Source organism: Lampris incognitus, chromosome 16, assembly GCF_029633865.1.
Source record: "Lampris incognitus isolate fLamInc1 chromosome 16, fLamInc1.hap2, whole genome shotgun sequence".
Lineage (NCBI taxonomy): Eukaryota > Metazoa > Chordata > Actinopteri > Lampriformes > Lampridae > Lampris > Lampris incognitus.
Genome location: NC_079226.1, coordinates 37,951,979 through 37,968,232, shown reverse-complemented (window position 1 = coordinate 37,968,232; position 16,254 = coordinate 37,951,979). Strand labels below are relative to the sequence as shown.

Genomic DNA, 16,254 nt, shown 5'->3' with positions numbered 1-16,254 from the left:
TGTAACAAAACAGAATATGTATTCAGTAACTTTCAGATATATGTAACAAAACAGAATTCTTATGCAGTAACTTTTAACAATGCAAACGGGAGCGAGATCTCTTATTAAAATACAATAAATTACACTTGTGAAACAGATGTAATTAGAGAAAAAAGTCCTGTTACCCTTTATAGTTTAGGTAGATAAAGGCCTCAAGTCACATTTGAGTAAAATAATCCTATTTCTATAAATGTCATAGGATCTTTTTTTTTAAAAGATATTTTATTTTCACGGACCCCTTGCAATTACACCACGGACCACTAGGGGTCCGCGGACCCCCGGTTGAGAAACACTGCTTTAGAGAGCAAATCTACCTGACGGCATGGCTTCATGTTAATGTGCCAGTGAGCACATGTGCACACGAGGCACATGTGCTCAGAAAAATCACACACAGGTCCAAATATGCCAATACACCTTTACACACACACACACACACACACACACACACACACACACACACACACACACACACACACACACACACACACACACACACACACACACACACACACACACAGGCCAGGCTGTCTAGAGCCGTTCGTGGCCAATCCCCCTCTCGTCAGAGATCTTTGCAGCATCTTGGTTCTTTGATCAGGATCTGGACTGGGTTAGGCTGCGCGCTGACGGTCTCCTGGTCCGCGCCGCTGTGAGGAATGAGGAAGACAAGCTTTTGGATCAGAACCCGGAGCCTACACAGCGAGACAGGATGACATGTCGGTGGGAACGTGTCAGTCCAGTCTTCTGATCTCAGGGAAGAGATTATATGTGTGTGTGTGTGTGTGTGTGTGTGGGGGGGGGTAAAAGAAACTGAAAGGGAAGAAAATACAACTTTTAAACAAAGAAAAGAAGGGGCATGTAAAGTAACACAAATACTATAAACACACAGACTCACACATACACATGTACTTTACAGACACAGTACTTTATGACAGTAATTTACATATGCAGTACTTTACAGACACAGTACTTTACAGATGTGGTACTTTACAGACACCGTACTTTACAGATGCAGTACTTTACAGACACAGTACTTTACTGACAGTAATTTACAGATGCAGTACTTTACAGACACAGTACTTTACAGATGCAGTACTTTACAGACACAGTACTTTACAAACATGGCACTTTACAGACACAGTACTTTACAGATGCAGTACTTTACAGACACGGTACTTTACTGACAGTAATTTACAGATGCAGTACTTTACAGACACAGTACTTTACAGAGAGTACTTTACAGATGCAGTACTTTACAGACATAGTGCTTTACAGACGAAGTACTTTACAGACACTACTTTACACAGTACTTTACAGACGCAGTACTTTGCAAGAAGTACATTACAGACAGTATTTTACAGATGCAGTACTTTAAAGACAGAGTACTTTACAAACAGTATTTTACAGATGCAGTACTTTATAGACAGAGTACTTTACAGACAGAGTACTTTATAGACAGAGTACTTTACAGACAGAGTACTTTACAGACAGAGTACTTTACAGACACAGTGCCGCCAGTAAAATCCTTCTGATTCTAAACCGTGTTGTGTGGCGGCTGGTGTCTTCCAGGACACAAACCCTTAAAAGGTACAATCCTAAATCCTGAGCCACTCTGTACCAGCCCAGTGCTGGATAAGATCTTTGCATTATTGTATGCTGAGCATGTTCTTGTTGCATAGTTAATTAGATTTACATTTACTCATTAGACAGACGAACTGGCAGTAACTGCAGGGCTGCTTTTCATTCATGTATGTATTACGTGTTTCAATACTTCACATTTTTTCACAGTCCTACAATACTGAAAAACACAGGTCTGCAGTGTCGTACCACAAAGCAGTGTGAACAAGTAGTAAAGTATTCCTAACAAAATGGGACTGCATTGTATCCTTTTGTACACTTCCACAATAGGATCACAAAGATCAGTGTAGCAAATATATATTTCTTCAAAACTTGGGAAGTTGTTCCTGCTCCTCCCAGAGTGCCAACACGGCTGATCTCCTGACGGGCTGGATTAAAGTCTACCTTGTGGTTTTTTATCTGCCTGGTGTCACGTTAACGGCAGTGTGGCTCGTGCACTGCAGCCCGGCCGGCGTTATCGGAGGTCATCCGTGAAGGCAGGGCACGCTTTCCAACGCTGGCCGCATCTCATGCATGCAACAGAGTATGTAAAATGACTCCCTTAGCACTGACCTGGGGACAGTTTAGCCGGCTCAGCAGACACGGCTGAAGAGAGGGTCAGGAGGGAAGCTGGTCCCCTGTCTGTCTGCAGGCCCACAGCTGGCCTTCTCTCAAGCCGGCCTCAAATTCACCAGCTGGGTGCGACTTCATCACCAGATCCATGTGTCCACAGCCACGATATGTATATCTGTATGTGCGTGTGAGTGTGCGAGTGTGAGTGTGTGAGTGTGTGTGTGAGATGATGCTGTGTACATGGGTAGTCAGGAGGATCCAGACATACTGCACGGTAGCTCTTGGTTATGAGGACAGCACCGGCGCACAGCACCCAGAGGAGACACGGTGAGGATCTATACTTGGAAAATGTACAAATACTGGAAAACCTTCCAAAAAATGTCTTTGTGTGACGTTGTAATTCATTGTAGGGAAACAATGTTGCTGGTTTAAAAGCTTTAATTCACATCTGGGCTTTGAGAATGACCAAATTCATTGAAAACGCTTTAATATCGACAACTTTTTAAAACTAGGTGATTTGGTAAAAGGGAGGGGCGGTATTGAACTTCTGTTTCTTGTTGAATTTACAAGGCGAGTAACAAGGTCAGGGACATAGTGAAGGGTGAAGCCTCCCAAATCCAGTGTAATTTGGTTTGTTTAATAAGGTTTAGCCACATGTGTAGATTGACAGAAGCGTTTCTGGCGCGGTCACATGGCCCGCCGTCTGAGCCAGCCTGCTCAGCAAACGGTATTTCCTGCATGAGGGAATTATGAAAGCTATCCAGATCTGCTGTTTGGTTTGTCCTGGTTGCCGCCTCACATGGACTTCATATATCAGACAACTTGCTGTCCTGGGGTTCGAGACGTCTGCAGGGAGCGCTCAGTCCACGACACACAGGTAGGCTGGAGGCAGTGGACCGCATGCTGTGTATACAATGTGTGTTATTTTCATGATCAATACTCACACACGTGTTCATTCTTATGCCCATGTGCAGGATTTGGTGTAACGCGGCTCTCTCTTCTTTGCATTGATTGAAGTAAATGTTTAAATTTGATTTTAATACTGGCGGGAAATGAAAAATGTATATTTAGTCTGTAACATATGACATGTCTGTTATGTAACTTCATGAAAATGTTAAATAATTGTTAACATGGTGATTTACCATCTCCATAATGTGTTTCCATCTGAACGGTGACGTGGTCGGTGATAGTCGGTACTCTTATCCATCACCTCGCTTAAGTTATTTGTGTTTTCATAACAGAGGAAAGTAGAGGTCAATAAATGCACCTACCTCTCGAAGGCGTGAAAACCAATCTGACCTTAAACTCATGGCTTCCAACGAGGTTTGTGGGTTTTAACTGTTTCAAAAATGGTCATTATGCTACATATAATGCTACACATTATGCTACACATTATGCTAAATTATGCTACACATTATTCTCCATTGTGCTACACATTATGCTACATATAATGCTACACAATATGCTACACATTATTCTCCATTGTGCTACACATTATGCTATACATTGCTATATTATGCTACACATTGCTACATTATGCTACACATTGCTACATTATGCTACACATTATGCTACATTATGCTACACATTATTCTACATTGTGCTACACATTATGCTACACATTGCTACATTATGCTACACATTATTCTACATTGTGCTACACATTATGCTACACATTGCTACATTATGCTACACATTATTCTACATTGTGCTACACATTATGCTACACATTGCTACATTATGCTACACATTATTCTACATTGTGCTACACATTATGCTACACATTGCTACATTATGCTACACATTATGCTACATTGTGCTACACATTATTCTACATTGTGCTACACATTATGCTACACATTGCTACATTGTGCTACACATTATTCTACATTGTGCTACACATTATGCTACACATTGCTACATTATGCTACACATTATGCTACATTGTGCTACACATTATTCTACATTGTGCCACACATTATGCTACACATTGCTACATTATGCTACACATTATTCTACATTGTGCTACACATTATGCTACACATTGCTACATTATGCTACACATTATTCTACATTGTGCTACACATTATGCTACACATTGCTACATTATGCTACACATTATTCTACATTGTGCTACACATTATGCTACACATTGCTACATTATGCTACACATTATGCTACATTGTGCTACACATTATTCTACATTGTGCTACACATTATGCTACACATTGCTACATTGTGCTACACATTATTCTACATTGTGCTACACATTATGCTACACATTGCTACATTATGCTACACATTATGCTACATTGTGCTACACATTATTCTACATTGTGCCACACATTATGCTACACATTGCTACATTATGCTACACATTATTCTACATTGTGCTACACATTATGCTACACATTGCTACATTATGCTACACATTATTCTACATTGTGCTACACATTATGCTACACATTGCTACATTATGCTACACATTATTCTACATTGTGCTACACATTATGCTACACATTGCTACATTATGCTACACATTATGCTACATTGTGCTACACATTATTCTACATTGTGCTACACATTATGCTACACATTGCTACATTGTGCTACACATTATTCTACATTGTGCTACACATTATGCTACACATTGCTACATTATGCTACACATTATGCTACATTGTGCTACACATTATTCTACATTGTGCCACACATTATGCTACACATTGCTACATTATGCTACACATTATTCTACATTGTGCTACACATTATGCTACACATTGCTACATTATGCTACACATTATTCTACATTGTGCCACACATTATGCTACACATTGCTACATTATGCTACACATTATGCTACATTACGGTACAGATTATGCTACATTGTGCTACATTGCGTTACATTATGCTATGCTTGTGTTGACTTGAACTTAGTACATGTTGTTTACTTGGTAATGGCATTTTTGCACTCCTGAAACGATCATGAGGTTTACTCACATGGGGACCGCCACAAGAGGTCAGAGGTCATCTAGCATACATTTGCCTAATAATGCAGACGATGTTGAACGCTGGTTTCGTCGTAGGGCTTCATGACGGCCACGCTGCTCACCTCTATCCTGGCAGCTGTGCTGGGCTCCCTGCAGATTGGCTACCACACCGGCAACGTGAACGCTCCAGCCAAGGTGAGTCCAGCAGAGACGAGGTGACGGCTGGCCTGACAGCTGATAGAGAGAGTTGAGAAGAGATAAACATTATTTTTGAAGTAGACATAAAATAGAAACTGAAAAAGAAAAACAAGTACAATGCAAAGTGCATGTAGACACATGTAGATATATTAGCATAAGGCTAAGGAGCATATATATATATATATATATATAGTTATATAGTTGGTGGTTGGTGGCAGGTGGGAACTGTTGGAAAGCCTGCTAACCTCCGACTGCAAACAAGCATCTGGCAGCCTCTATAAAACACTGAGTAAATTTAACAACCCCATGCAACTCTCCAGTCACAGTCCAGGTCTGCAAGCTAAGAAAGAAAGCATTCTGGGTTGCAGACAGTGAGTTATTATAATGATGGTCAGTTGCGTGACAGACGGCAAACCGGCTTGTCCTGATAAGGCAGCCAACTGTGTTTAGCATTTTATGATTTTAAGAGTTTGCAGCCACATTTGAATAATGTTAATTACATTTTAAGCTTATTTTTTTTGCAAGCAGGTACAATAGTGGTGATTTTGTTTCTCCATTTTACACTTAAAAATTTTACTTGTGTACCAGTAGTTTCTTATATAAGGCTTTCATTTTTTTTTTTGCTGTTTCATTTAACAAGAGCTTTGTCTGCACCCAACCACGTCAAACTCCTGCATATGGAAAATTACTTGACCAGTAAAAGTATTTCTGGCGGTGACCACACACTACTGTATTTATGCATTGCTTGGTGATATGAAGCTGCTCCCAGAGAGTTCAAACAGCTGACTGAATAAGATGCCAAACACTGACAGTGTCTCCCCCCCCCCCCATTCCCTTCTCTTGTGTAGATAATTGAGCAGTTCTTCAACAACACCTGGAGATCGAGACATAACCAGTCAATGCCAGACCAAAGCTTGACTTTTCTTTGGTCTCTCTCTGTCAGCATCAAGGACTTTGGAGCCCTCCTGGGGTCCCTCGGAGTCAAATACTTGGCGGACTCCTATGGCAGGTAGAATGAGCCAAAAACATCTGGAATGTCTACAAATTAAACAATGGTATACCAAGGAGAGAGCGATACTTATGAGTGGCTGTTTGAATGCTATGTGATTTTCTTGCCACGCTGAGACAATCAGGCTTGAAGAACAACTTTTTTGAGGGTTGTTGGAGCTGGGTTTAAATGGGGGGGGGGGGCAAGACTTGGCTAAACCACTTTAACCAGATTAATTAGGAACGGCAAGTTAATTATTAGTTAGATAACAGTAGAAGAACCGGGTCTCCCTGAGTAAACTAAGCTAAATCCAAAATGTCTGCTAGAAGTCTGCTTCTGTCTTTCTGCTAGCCCGCTCATGCTAACATTGTCTGGCCATCTGATTGGTTGAAGCAGCAGCGCACAAGCACAAAGCTGTCGTTACAATAAGTCGCTCTGGTGCATTTTCAGTTTTAAGCCTCTTCAACACTGTAGTCCACTTCAAACTCGAGCATACTGCAGTTGTGTATGCAAATGCCGTGCACAACAGTAGCATTTCTGCTGTTGGCAAAGGTTTTCAGAGTTGTGGTCAATGGCTAGAGACATATTCTATTCTATTCTATTCTATTCTACCTCCTGGCAGACGGAACTCCATCCTCATTGTGAATGCCCTGTCTGTGGCGGGAGCGAGTTTGATGTTCCTCTCCAAGGCCAGCGAATCTTTCGAAGTTCTCATCATGGGACGCCTGGTGTTTGGGTTGTTCTGTGGCTTGGTCATGAGCCTCAACCCCCTCTACATACAGGAAGTGTCCCCAACAAACCTGAGGGGGGCGTTTGCTACCCTCAACCAAGTGTCGTTTGCTTCAGGCATCTTCATTGGAATGGTGAGGATAAGTAACCCTTTGGTTTCGACTGAGAAAAGTTTGCTTTTGAAATTATTATTGTTATTGAACATGGTAGCCGAGGGACCTGGCACTGTTGCCTCACAGCAAGATCCAGGGTCCAGGTTCCAGGGTTTTATCCTAAACCTTCTGCTTGGTGTTTGCGTAGTCTTCCTTTAGTCACTTGGGTTTTCTCCAGGACTTCTGTGGTCCGGGTAACCACCAGAGTCCAAAGGCACGCCTGGCAGGTGAAATGGAGACTCGAACTTTCCCACAGATGTGAATGGTGTGATAATGATGATGTGGGTGTGGGCCTTGTGATGGACTGGCAACCTGTGCGTTGCGATTCCCTGACCTCATTAATCTGAGTCCTTCAGAGTACACCTAGATCCTTCCAGTATTTTGCGTATGGCAAAACCAATCGTTCCTCTAGATCTCCTTTGTCAATCACTCTGTTTTTCATTTTTGAATATTTGGTGAGTCTCAATTTAATGTTGATGCATTTGTTATGACCAAAGGCTTGTCATCAGGTCAGATTCCCCAGAATCTGAGTCTGACGACAAAAGTTAAAAAGAATGATAAATATAATATGTATACAGGATAAGATAGGATGAAAATAAAAATAAAGATAAACGTAAAAGGTGCAATAAGGTGCCATCATCACCGGTTCGGCGTGGAAACACGAGAGACCACATGACACCCCTGATGTCCGGCATTGGGTGGCAGGAGCTGCATTTACAAAAAGTTAAATGAGAATTTTAAGAAGTCATGTACAGGGCATCTAGGTGGTGTGGCGGTCTATTCTGTCGCCTACCAACACGGGGGATCGCTGGTTCAAATGCCCAGATGTGGGTATGCGTCCTGGTCGCTGCACTAGTGCCTACTCTGGTTGGTTGGGGTGGCTAAAGTGCACTATATATACACACACTTTATTAATCCCTGTGGGGAAATTATGCTCTGCATTTAACCCATCCTAGCTGTGTAGCTAGGGGCAATGGGTTGCTGCCTTCATGCTGCACCCGGGGACCAACTCCAGTTCTTTCCCCATTGCCTCGGTCAGAGGCACAGACAGGAGTATTAACCCCAACATGCAGGTTCCTTCTGATGGTGGGGGAAACCGGAGCACCCGGAGAAAACCCACCGCAGACATGGGGAGAACATGCAAACTCCACACAGAGGACGACCTGGATGACCCCCAAGGTTGGACAACCCCAGGGTTTGAACCCAGGACCTTCTTGCTGTGAGGCGATAACGCTAACCACTGGGCCACCGTGTCAGTGGTTGGCGCTACATATCAGGATCAGGAACATTTAATGGTCATTTCCCCCAGCCCACAGCAGTGCAACACAGAGACAAAAACACATATCCAAACTACAAGAACACAAACGTATATCCAAACTACAAAAAAACTACAAAAACACATACATCCAACATCCAAAAAAATTACTGTCCAAGAGAGTGAACGCCAGGATGACTGTTGGAGCTATTGGCCTGCATGGGCTAGCAGTTAGCGTAGCCTGCCCCGCTTCCACGTCCTGTCAGACCGCCCTTGGTGTTTCCTCCTCGGGAGCAGCTCCAGGCATATATATATATATATATATATATATCCATTATCTGAACCGCTTATCCTGCTCTCTCAGGGTCGCAGGGACGCTGGAGCCTATTCTAGCAGTCATTGGACGGCAGGCGGGGAGACACCCTGGACAGGCCGCCAGGCCATCACACAGCCAACACACACACACACACACACACACACACACACACACACACACACACACACACACACACACACACACATTCATTCATACCTAGGGACAATTTAGTACGGCCAATTCACCTGACCTACATGTCTTTGGACTGTGGGAGGAAACTGGAGCCCCCGGAGGAAACCCACACAGACACGGGGGGACATGCAAACTCCACACAGAGGATGACCCGGGACGACCCACCAAGTTTGGACTACCCCGGGGCTCGAACCCAGAACCTTCCTGCTGCGAGGCGACTGCGCCACCCTATATATATATATAACTTTGTTAAAAGAAACGCTCAACAGTAGGGAAAGTGCTCCAAAAGTAAAGAGCAAAATAATCCAGTGAGTCAAGTAAATTCTTTATGAGACAGTACAAGCCTGTTTCATGCCATAAGCAAAAAATGATTACTTATGGCATGAAACAGGCTTGTACTGTCTCATAAAGAATTTACTTGACTCACTGGATTGTGTGTATACGTATATGTACTATATGTATATGTATGTGTGTGTGTGTGTGTGTGTGTGTGTGTGTGTGTGTGCGTATATAAAACAGGGAGCACAAATCCCCTATACAGTACATGAATAAAGATCAAGACGAGGCAGACAGAGTGGAGGTCGACGAACAGCAGCCAAGCAAACTTATCAGTAACAGCAGAATCATTACAATGAGTTGTAAAATCTGGTATTTGCTCGGCATTTAGAAAGCCTGGCCCCTTGGTATATATACTGAATACTTGGCTGAGAGTTTAATGACATAATTTGCTGTGTTCCTTCTCTTTATAGAGTCTACAACACGGTTATGTTCTCTGCTTGTTCACTGCAGGTGGTGGGCCTGGAGACAGTTCTGGGTACAGAGCAGTACTGGGCCTTGATGCTTTCCCTGTCTCTCATCCCAGCCCTCCTGCAGTATCTAGTCCTGCCTCTCTGCCCAGAGAGCCCTCGCTACTTGCTCATCAACCAGGGCAAGGAGAGCCAAGCAGAAGCTGGTAGGTCAAAATGACTACAACGGGCATATTAGTGACTTGTGTTCTCGAGAAAATGGATGAATTGTCAACAACAGGGAGGCTGAGTTTATACAAGAGCCAAGCAGAAGACGTATTCTTGTGTATTGACGATTGCCTTCTTAAATCACATTAGGCATGAACCAGTCTTGGGTTTTGAGACAAAAGAACAATGACTTACTTTCTCCACAGTCGTCATTAGATGGCCTTGCTGGAAGGGATGCTGCCCTTCCAGGTCATTACCGTGACCTTATCCACACCAAACCCACACCTAAGTCTAGCCACACCAAACCCACACCTGACGAGGAGGTGGAGGATTTGGAAGTGTCCATCATCTGTCGCCAAACAACGTAGTAGATTCAGCTGCCGTGACAGATTACGAGGGGAAAAGACCAACCCCTTCAAAGCCTTAGCCAATAAGCCTTGTGATCTTTTTGTGGTTCCATAACCCTACCATGGGACTGTTTCATGGGACCAAAACATGAAACGTCATCCCAATGCTGAGGTTCAAACCTTGAATCCCGGTGTTGCCTCTGTCTCGGCCGGCTGTCAAACACAGCGCAACTGGCAGTGCCCCTTGGTGGGGAGGGGGGCAGGCTTGTACAGCTGTTGGTGGGCCTGGGACAAAAGTTGTAAGGCATTAATGTGTAATGCTTCACCTGAGAAACCTACAACTAGCATGTGACCAGAAGCTGTTGGCTGGCTCCACGTGTGTTGGAGGTTGCATGTTGGAAGTCTACAACCTCCCCAATCGTTGTGCAATGGCGGGACCTTAAAAGAACAAAATAGAAACGACCTATGCCAGATCCACTCCCAGCTGCACAGGCACCCCACCACCTGTAAGACTCACTAATTACAATGGTGGGACGCTTTACCCTTACCAGCTTCTCACCCAGGAGCACTGCCAACTGGGCTCCCTGTGACACCCCATCGAACCAGACGCAACACTGGCGTTCAACCTCAATGTTGGGACACTACAGAGCTGCCATTTCTGACCTCTAGCCCTACTAAGACTGAGAGGCAGCCTAGACAAGGTGTACACTGAGCTGGAGGAGATGAAGGACGAGGCAGCACACACCCAGACCGGGGTCACCATCCACGAGTTCTTCAGGAAGCGCAGCTACAGACAACCAATCATCATCGTGCTCTTTGTCAACCTGGGCAGCCAGCTGTCTGGATTCAATGCGGTCAGTCATTTGAAATGCATTTGATTGTAAAACAAAACACAACATCAAGGTCCAGGTCTGCCACGAAGGCCCATTTATCACTACACTTAGCGGCTACGCTAATATTGCCACAATGATGTTTCGCTATAGTGACAAAACAAATATTAAGTTCCAGCTCTCTTATACAGATGCATACTGGATAAGAATAAACCTGCAAAGAGTAGCACATCTACAAGATACTGCTATTTTGGTGGGATACAAAAAAGGTGACAAAGAAAATATTTGTAGGTCAAGCTCAGTAGAAATACTGTATGGTGAGGGTGTGACTGGGTCAAAAAAAAACTGCCTTTCCTCAAAGACACTGTTTGCTAAACTAATTTCCTTTTTTATCCAACTTTAAAACAAAGTTTCTATCTAAAGTGTGGTACATGGCGTCTGGGTGGCTTGGCGGTCTATTCCTCTGGTCGGTTGGGGCGCCTGTTTGGGGGGGGGTACTGGGGGGGGAATAGCGTGATCCTCCCACGCGCTACGTCCCCCTGGTGAAACTCCTCACTGTCAGGTGAGAAGAAGCGGCTGGTGACTCCACCATGTATCAGAGGAGGCATGTGGTAGTCTGCAGCCCTCAGAAGAGTGGGGTAATTTGCCAAGTATGATTGACAATTGGGGAGAAAAAAAAAAGGGGGGGGCGGAGTGTGGTTCCCAAAATTTTGCACCGCGCTGCTCTCTTTTTGTTGCGTATTTACTTGCTGGGTTTTGGTTTTTAGCCAGTGAAATAGTCGGGCTCTGCATCGTAAAGGTCATCACTTCTTCCCGGCTCTCTTTCCTCCCCGTGGGCCCAGTTGTGGGGCAGTGTGTCAGGATAGTGTTGTGCACTCTGAAAACCCATTAGGGAGGCCCTGTCAACCACTAAGCTCAAAACCACCATTTTCCTTTTCCAGATCATCAATTATTCCACCAAGATGTTCCAGGCCAGGTTTGACGAGGCCAAATTTCTGACTCTGGGTGTCGGTGCGGTCAATGTGATCTTCACTTTGGTGGCAGTGAGTACCGGTTGTACCCTAATCCTTTACAAAACTCTTGCCCTCATATCCGAGACAATATACATTTTGTATATTATTCGTTGCTAAATACTTAAGACAACAACTGCTGGTGCAGAGAAAAACTGATACCTTAATGTTACGTTGTAGAAACATCCAATATGACCAGTAAATCTGTGGTTGCATAGTCGAGTAGCGCTCCAATTTGTACCTAGAGTGCCCGCTATGTCTGATTTTGTTGGATGTTACTAGCATGTTATTATACTGAACGAATAAAGACAGCTGTAATTCAAAACCTAACCACTATTTCCTTTTGAATGGTTTAACATCTTGAACCACACAACAGGATAATGTTGCACTGACATTTCACTCACGGAAGTATGAAACACAACCAGAGGGACTTCTGTGTTATTTTTATTTTTGTATACGTCTCCAGTTCTTCCTGATGGAAAGAGCAGGGAGGAGGCGACTGCTTCTGACTGGCTTCATATCCATAGCAGTGTGCAACCTACTGATGACTATTGTCGACTCTGTTCTGGTGAGATCGCCTTATTAAGTGTGATTATTTACAATTAGCACATGAAACGTTGAACCTCAAAAGTACGTATATGCCCAGTGACTGCTGGGAAAGGCTCCAGCATCCCCGCGACCCTGAGTAAGGAGAAGTGGTTTGGAGAATGGATGGATGGATGAATATTCATATTCATCCACTATATTCACCTGGGGGGCGGCACCACGGTGCAGTGGTTAGCACGGTTGCCTCACAGCAAGAAGGTCCTGGGTTCAAGCCCCGCAGTAGTCCAACCTTGGGGGGGGGGGGTCATCCCAGGTCATCCTCTGTGTGGAGTTTGCATGTTGTCTGCGTGGGTTTTCTCCGGGTGCTCCGGTTTCCTCCCACAGTCCAAAGACATGTAGGTCAGGTGAATCGGCCGTAGTAAATTGTCCCTAGGTGTCAACGTGTTGGCCCTGTGATGGCCTGGCAGCCTGTCCAGGGTGTCTCCCCGTCTGCCGCCCAATGACTGCTGGGATAGGCTTCAGCATCCCCGCGAGCCTGTGTGGGATGAGCGGTTTGGATAATGGAACGGAATATATACCATTGGGAAAAAAAATGCATACTCTTGGAAAATGATTAACATAAGAAAATAAGCTATGTTACCAAGTATATATAAGCATGGTGCAAAATATCTTTTGGAAAGGGAGTTTGTAACATACTTACAACTTTGGCTGGCCCAAGGATAGAATACTTAGAATTTCGAATCCCCAATGTTTATAATGAACTTCAGAACACTATTCATTTCTAAACTGTAATTGGAACTAGTTTTATTGTTTGAGGGGCTGTAACTCTCATTTCTGTACATAGTGTTGCATTACAGAACCGATAAGTCCAATTTCTGTGGAACTGACAAGTCCCGGTGTGACAGCCAATTCAAGTATTCAAGTGTGACAAAAACTCTGTGAAACAATTCAAAGTGGCTGAAGTAGCTGACTTGCTAGTTGTACCTGTCCCTTGTGTCCCTGCAGCACCTGGTTCCAGACCTGCGCAGCCTCCAGGTCCTGGTGGTTTTCTGCCTGATTTCCATGTATGAACTGGGCCCCGGGCCCATCTCCTGGTTCATCGCCGCTGAGCTGTTTGACCAGCCCAGCAGACCCATCGCCATGGCCTTCACCAGCATGCTGAACTGGGGGGGGAAGTTCTTTTTGGCTCTCCTTTTTCCTCCGCTACTGGTAGGTCAATGCTGTCGGGCCGGAGGGGGTGCTGGACACGTCCCACTGTCACGTATGCGTGACAATGGGCGGTAGACATAAAACATAGGGAAAATAGACAAGGTCAGTTTCTGATTCAATTTTGCTAGCTCCTTAGCACCGTACAGATGTGGGAAGTTTACAAATCTGGTTAATCTTCAGCACGCTTTACAAAACACAGCAAATACAGTAGATTTATTGATAAGAAAACAATAAAAGAACATGATTATATACTAAAACAATTTAGGCTCACCAAAAGTCCAGCCTCTCAAAGAAAGGGAGTCCGGGTAGCATGGCAATAGCGTGATCCCCCCATGCGCTACATCCCCCTGGTGAAACTCCTCACTGTCAGGTGAAAAGAAGCGGCTGGCGACTCCACATGTATGGGAGGAGGCGTGTGGTAGTCTGCAGCCCTCCCCGGATCGGCAGAGGGGGTGGAGCAGCGACCGGGACGGTCTGTAAGAGTGGGGTAATTGTCCGGGGGAATAATTGGGGAGAAAAAAAAGAGGAAAATCTAAAAAAAGAAAAAAGAAAAAGAAAAGCGAATTTGCTAGCCAACACTTAGGACGGCCATTACAAAGTTAGGGCCACTAATTACAAAGGGCCAGTCTGCCTCAGGTGCTGGGGGCCTCAGGCTGGATTCAGGTTCATATGGAGGAGGAACCAGGTCTGACATGGCCTAGGCAAGTCTTTAAAGTCCATCTGTTATATAAAGGTTGAATAAACATATGAATCAAGAGCTGTTGAAATCCATCTGGCGTGTGATCATATTGGGTCGCCCATTAGACAACATGGTGGCCCCAAAGTTGGCCGTCACTACCGGCTGCGCTCACATCGCCTCTCTTTCTCCCCCATACAGAAGGCGTGCAGTGCGTACGTCTACCTCCTCTTCATGGCCGTGGCTCTTGCTGCGTTCACCTTTACCTGGATACGCCTACCCGAGACCAAGGGGCGCACCTTCGACGACATAGCGGAAGAGTTTAGGGGAGCAGAGGGAATCCCCTTGCACGATAAGCCTCGCTTCAACACCTTCTCTTGACGGGCCCGTCCCCTTTGACCCTGCTCATGCCTCCCCTGGTAGCGTATCGAACGGACGGGACATTCTGCACCACATCAGGGCACTGACGGGTTGAATCCCTCCCTCGGGGGAAAATTCAGACAGTATATGACTGTGTGTCGTGGTAGCGGTCTACTTTTGGTTTATGAATGATGGCGTTCTGGAGAACAGGTTTCCTTCGTGTTGACATTTTGAGACATTTGTGACTTCTGCGTTTGAATCTTGGAAGAAGACTGAACCTTTTGCAGACGACACAGGTGCGTCTGTGAGCAGAATAAAACTCGGGTTACCGTAAATAACCTGGCTGAGGTGACCGTTTGAGTGTTTCCATGCTTAGCCGTAGTCCAGTGCCCCTAAATAAACTGCAGTTCATTTGATAATTAGGATAGATACCCAAGCAAAACGTGCTGCAACGAATGCCGGTTTAATCCTGGGCGTTAACGCCGACCTAAAACGGTGAACGCTTTCTACGCCTGCACTTGAGACAGCCCAGAAGTGGTGCTGCAGATGGGCCCGAGCTGCCTGCAGCACCACAACTCGCAGATTTGCAAGGCTCAGCCGTATTTCAGGTTTTTATTTTTCAAAGTCATCCAGCATATGCCGAATTTCGCCGCAAGAGGGCACTGTTACACAACCTCACACGAACAGGAACAACTTTTGGATCCGTGGAATCGGTTTAAGAATCTGGGTATTTTTCGCTGAGCCTTGCAGGTTTGTCATCCGCTCGACGTAACGCGTGGTCAGCTTTCTTGGCAACTTCGTTAAAACATTGAACGAATCTGAATGAGTTTAAAGCGCTTAACAGGAAGTTTGGCCCGTCCACTAGAGTTTGCTTATTTGCAGTTCTGACTTTAATGTGAGTATGCCAACAATCTTTAAAATATTATTAGTGAACACGTTAACCTACGGCCTGAGTGCAAGGTCGAGCAGTTATATTGTCCTTCTGCGAAAAGCATTCCCCCCCCCCCCCTGCCCGGTCTTACCGGCAGACAAACTCCAGCACTGTTTGGCTTTCCGACCACAGGAACTCTGCGCCTTTCAGAACCGGTACTGGTCTGTGAAATCTGACAAATCTCTGAGCTGTGTGCATTTGTAAGATGCCTACGAAAACCAACAATAGCTATGTGAATAGATATTTCATTCAATATGACCCCGAACCACAGCCAGGAGGCGAGCCAAACAAACCACACGACAAATTCTCGTTTTAGTTCAGACGCGCCGAGGGCCGAACACTCACC

At 44.8% G+C, this 16,254-nt stretch overlaps 1 protein-coding gene across 1 annotated transcript; it reads left to right on the top strand.

The window, feature by feature from the left end:
• The first annotated feature begins 750 nt into the window (after positions 1–750).
• On the top strand, positions 751–15,204 carry LOC130126468 (solute carrier family 2, facilitated glucose transporter member 1). Its single transcript, XM_056295999.1, has 10 exons — positions 751–766; positions 5,353–5,411; positions 6,263–6,423; positions 7,025–7,265; positions 9,836–9,998; positions 11,016–11,200; positions 12,118–12,219; positions 12,653–12,754; positions 13,738–13,941; positions 14,819–15,204. Exons 1-10 carry the CDS (start codon positions 751–753, stop codon positions 14,996–14,998), a joined length of 1,413 nt encoding a protein of 470 aa, XP_056151974.1. The 3' UTR covers positions 14,999–15,204.
• The last annotated feature ends 1,050 nt before the right edge of the window (positions 15,205–16,254 follow it).

Excerpts from the sequence above, each read along its gene's own strand:
- LOC130126468 (XM_056295999.1), top strand. Across the intron at positions 5,412-6,262 it reads ACGTGAACGCTCCAGCCAAG|ATAATTGAGCAGTTCTTCAA; the intron begins GTGAGTCCAGCA and ends TCTCTTGTGTAG. Across the intron at positions 6,424-7,024 it reads TTGGCGGACTCCTATGGCAG|ACGGAACTCCATCCTCATTG; the intron begins GTAGAATGAGCC and ends ACCTCCTGGCAG.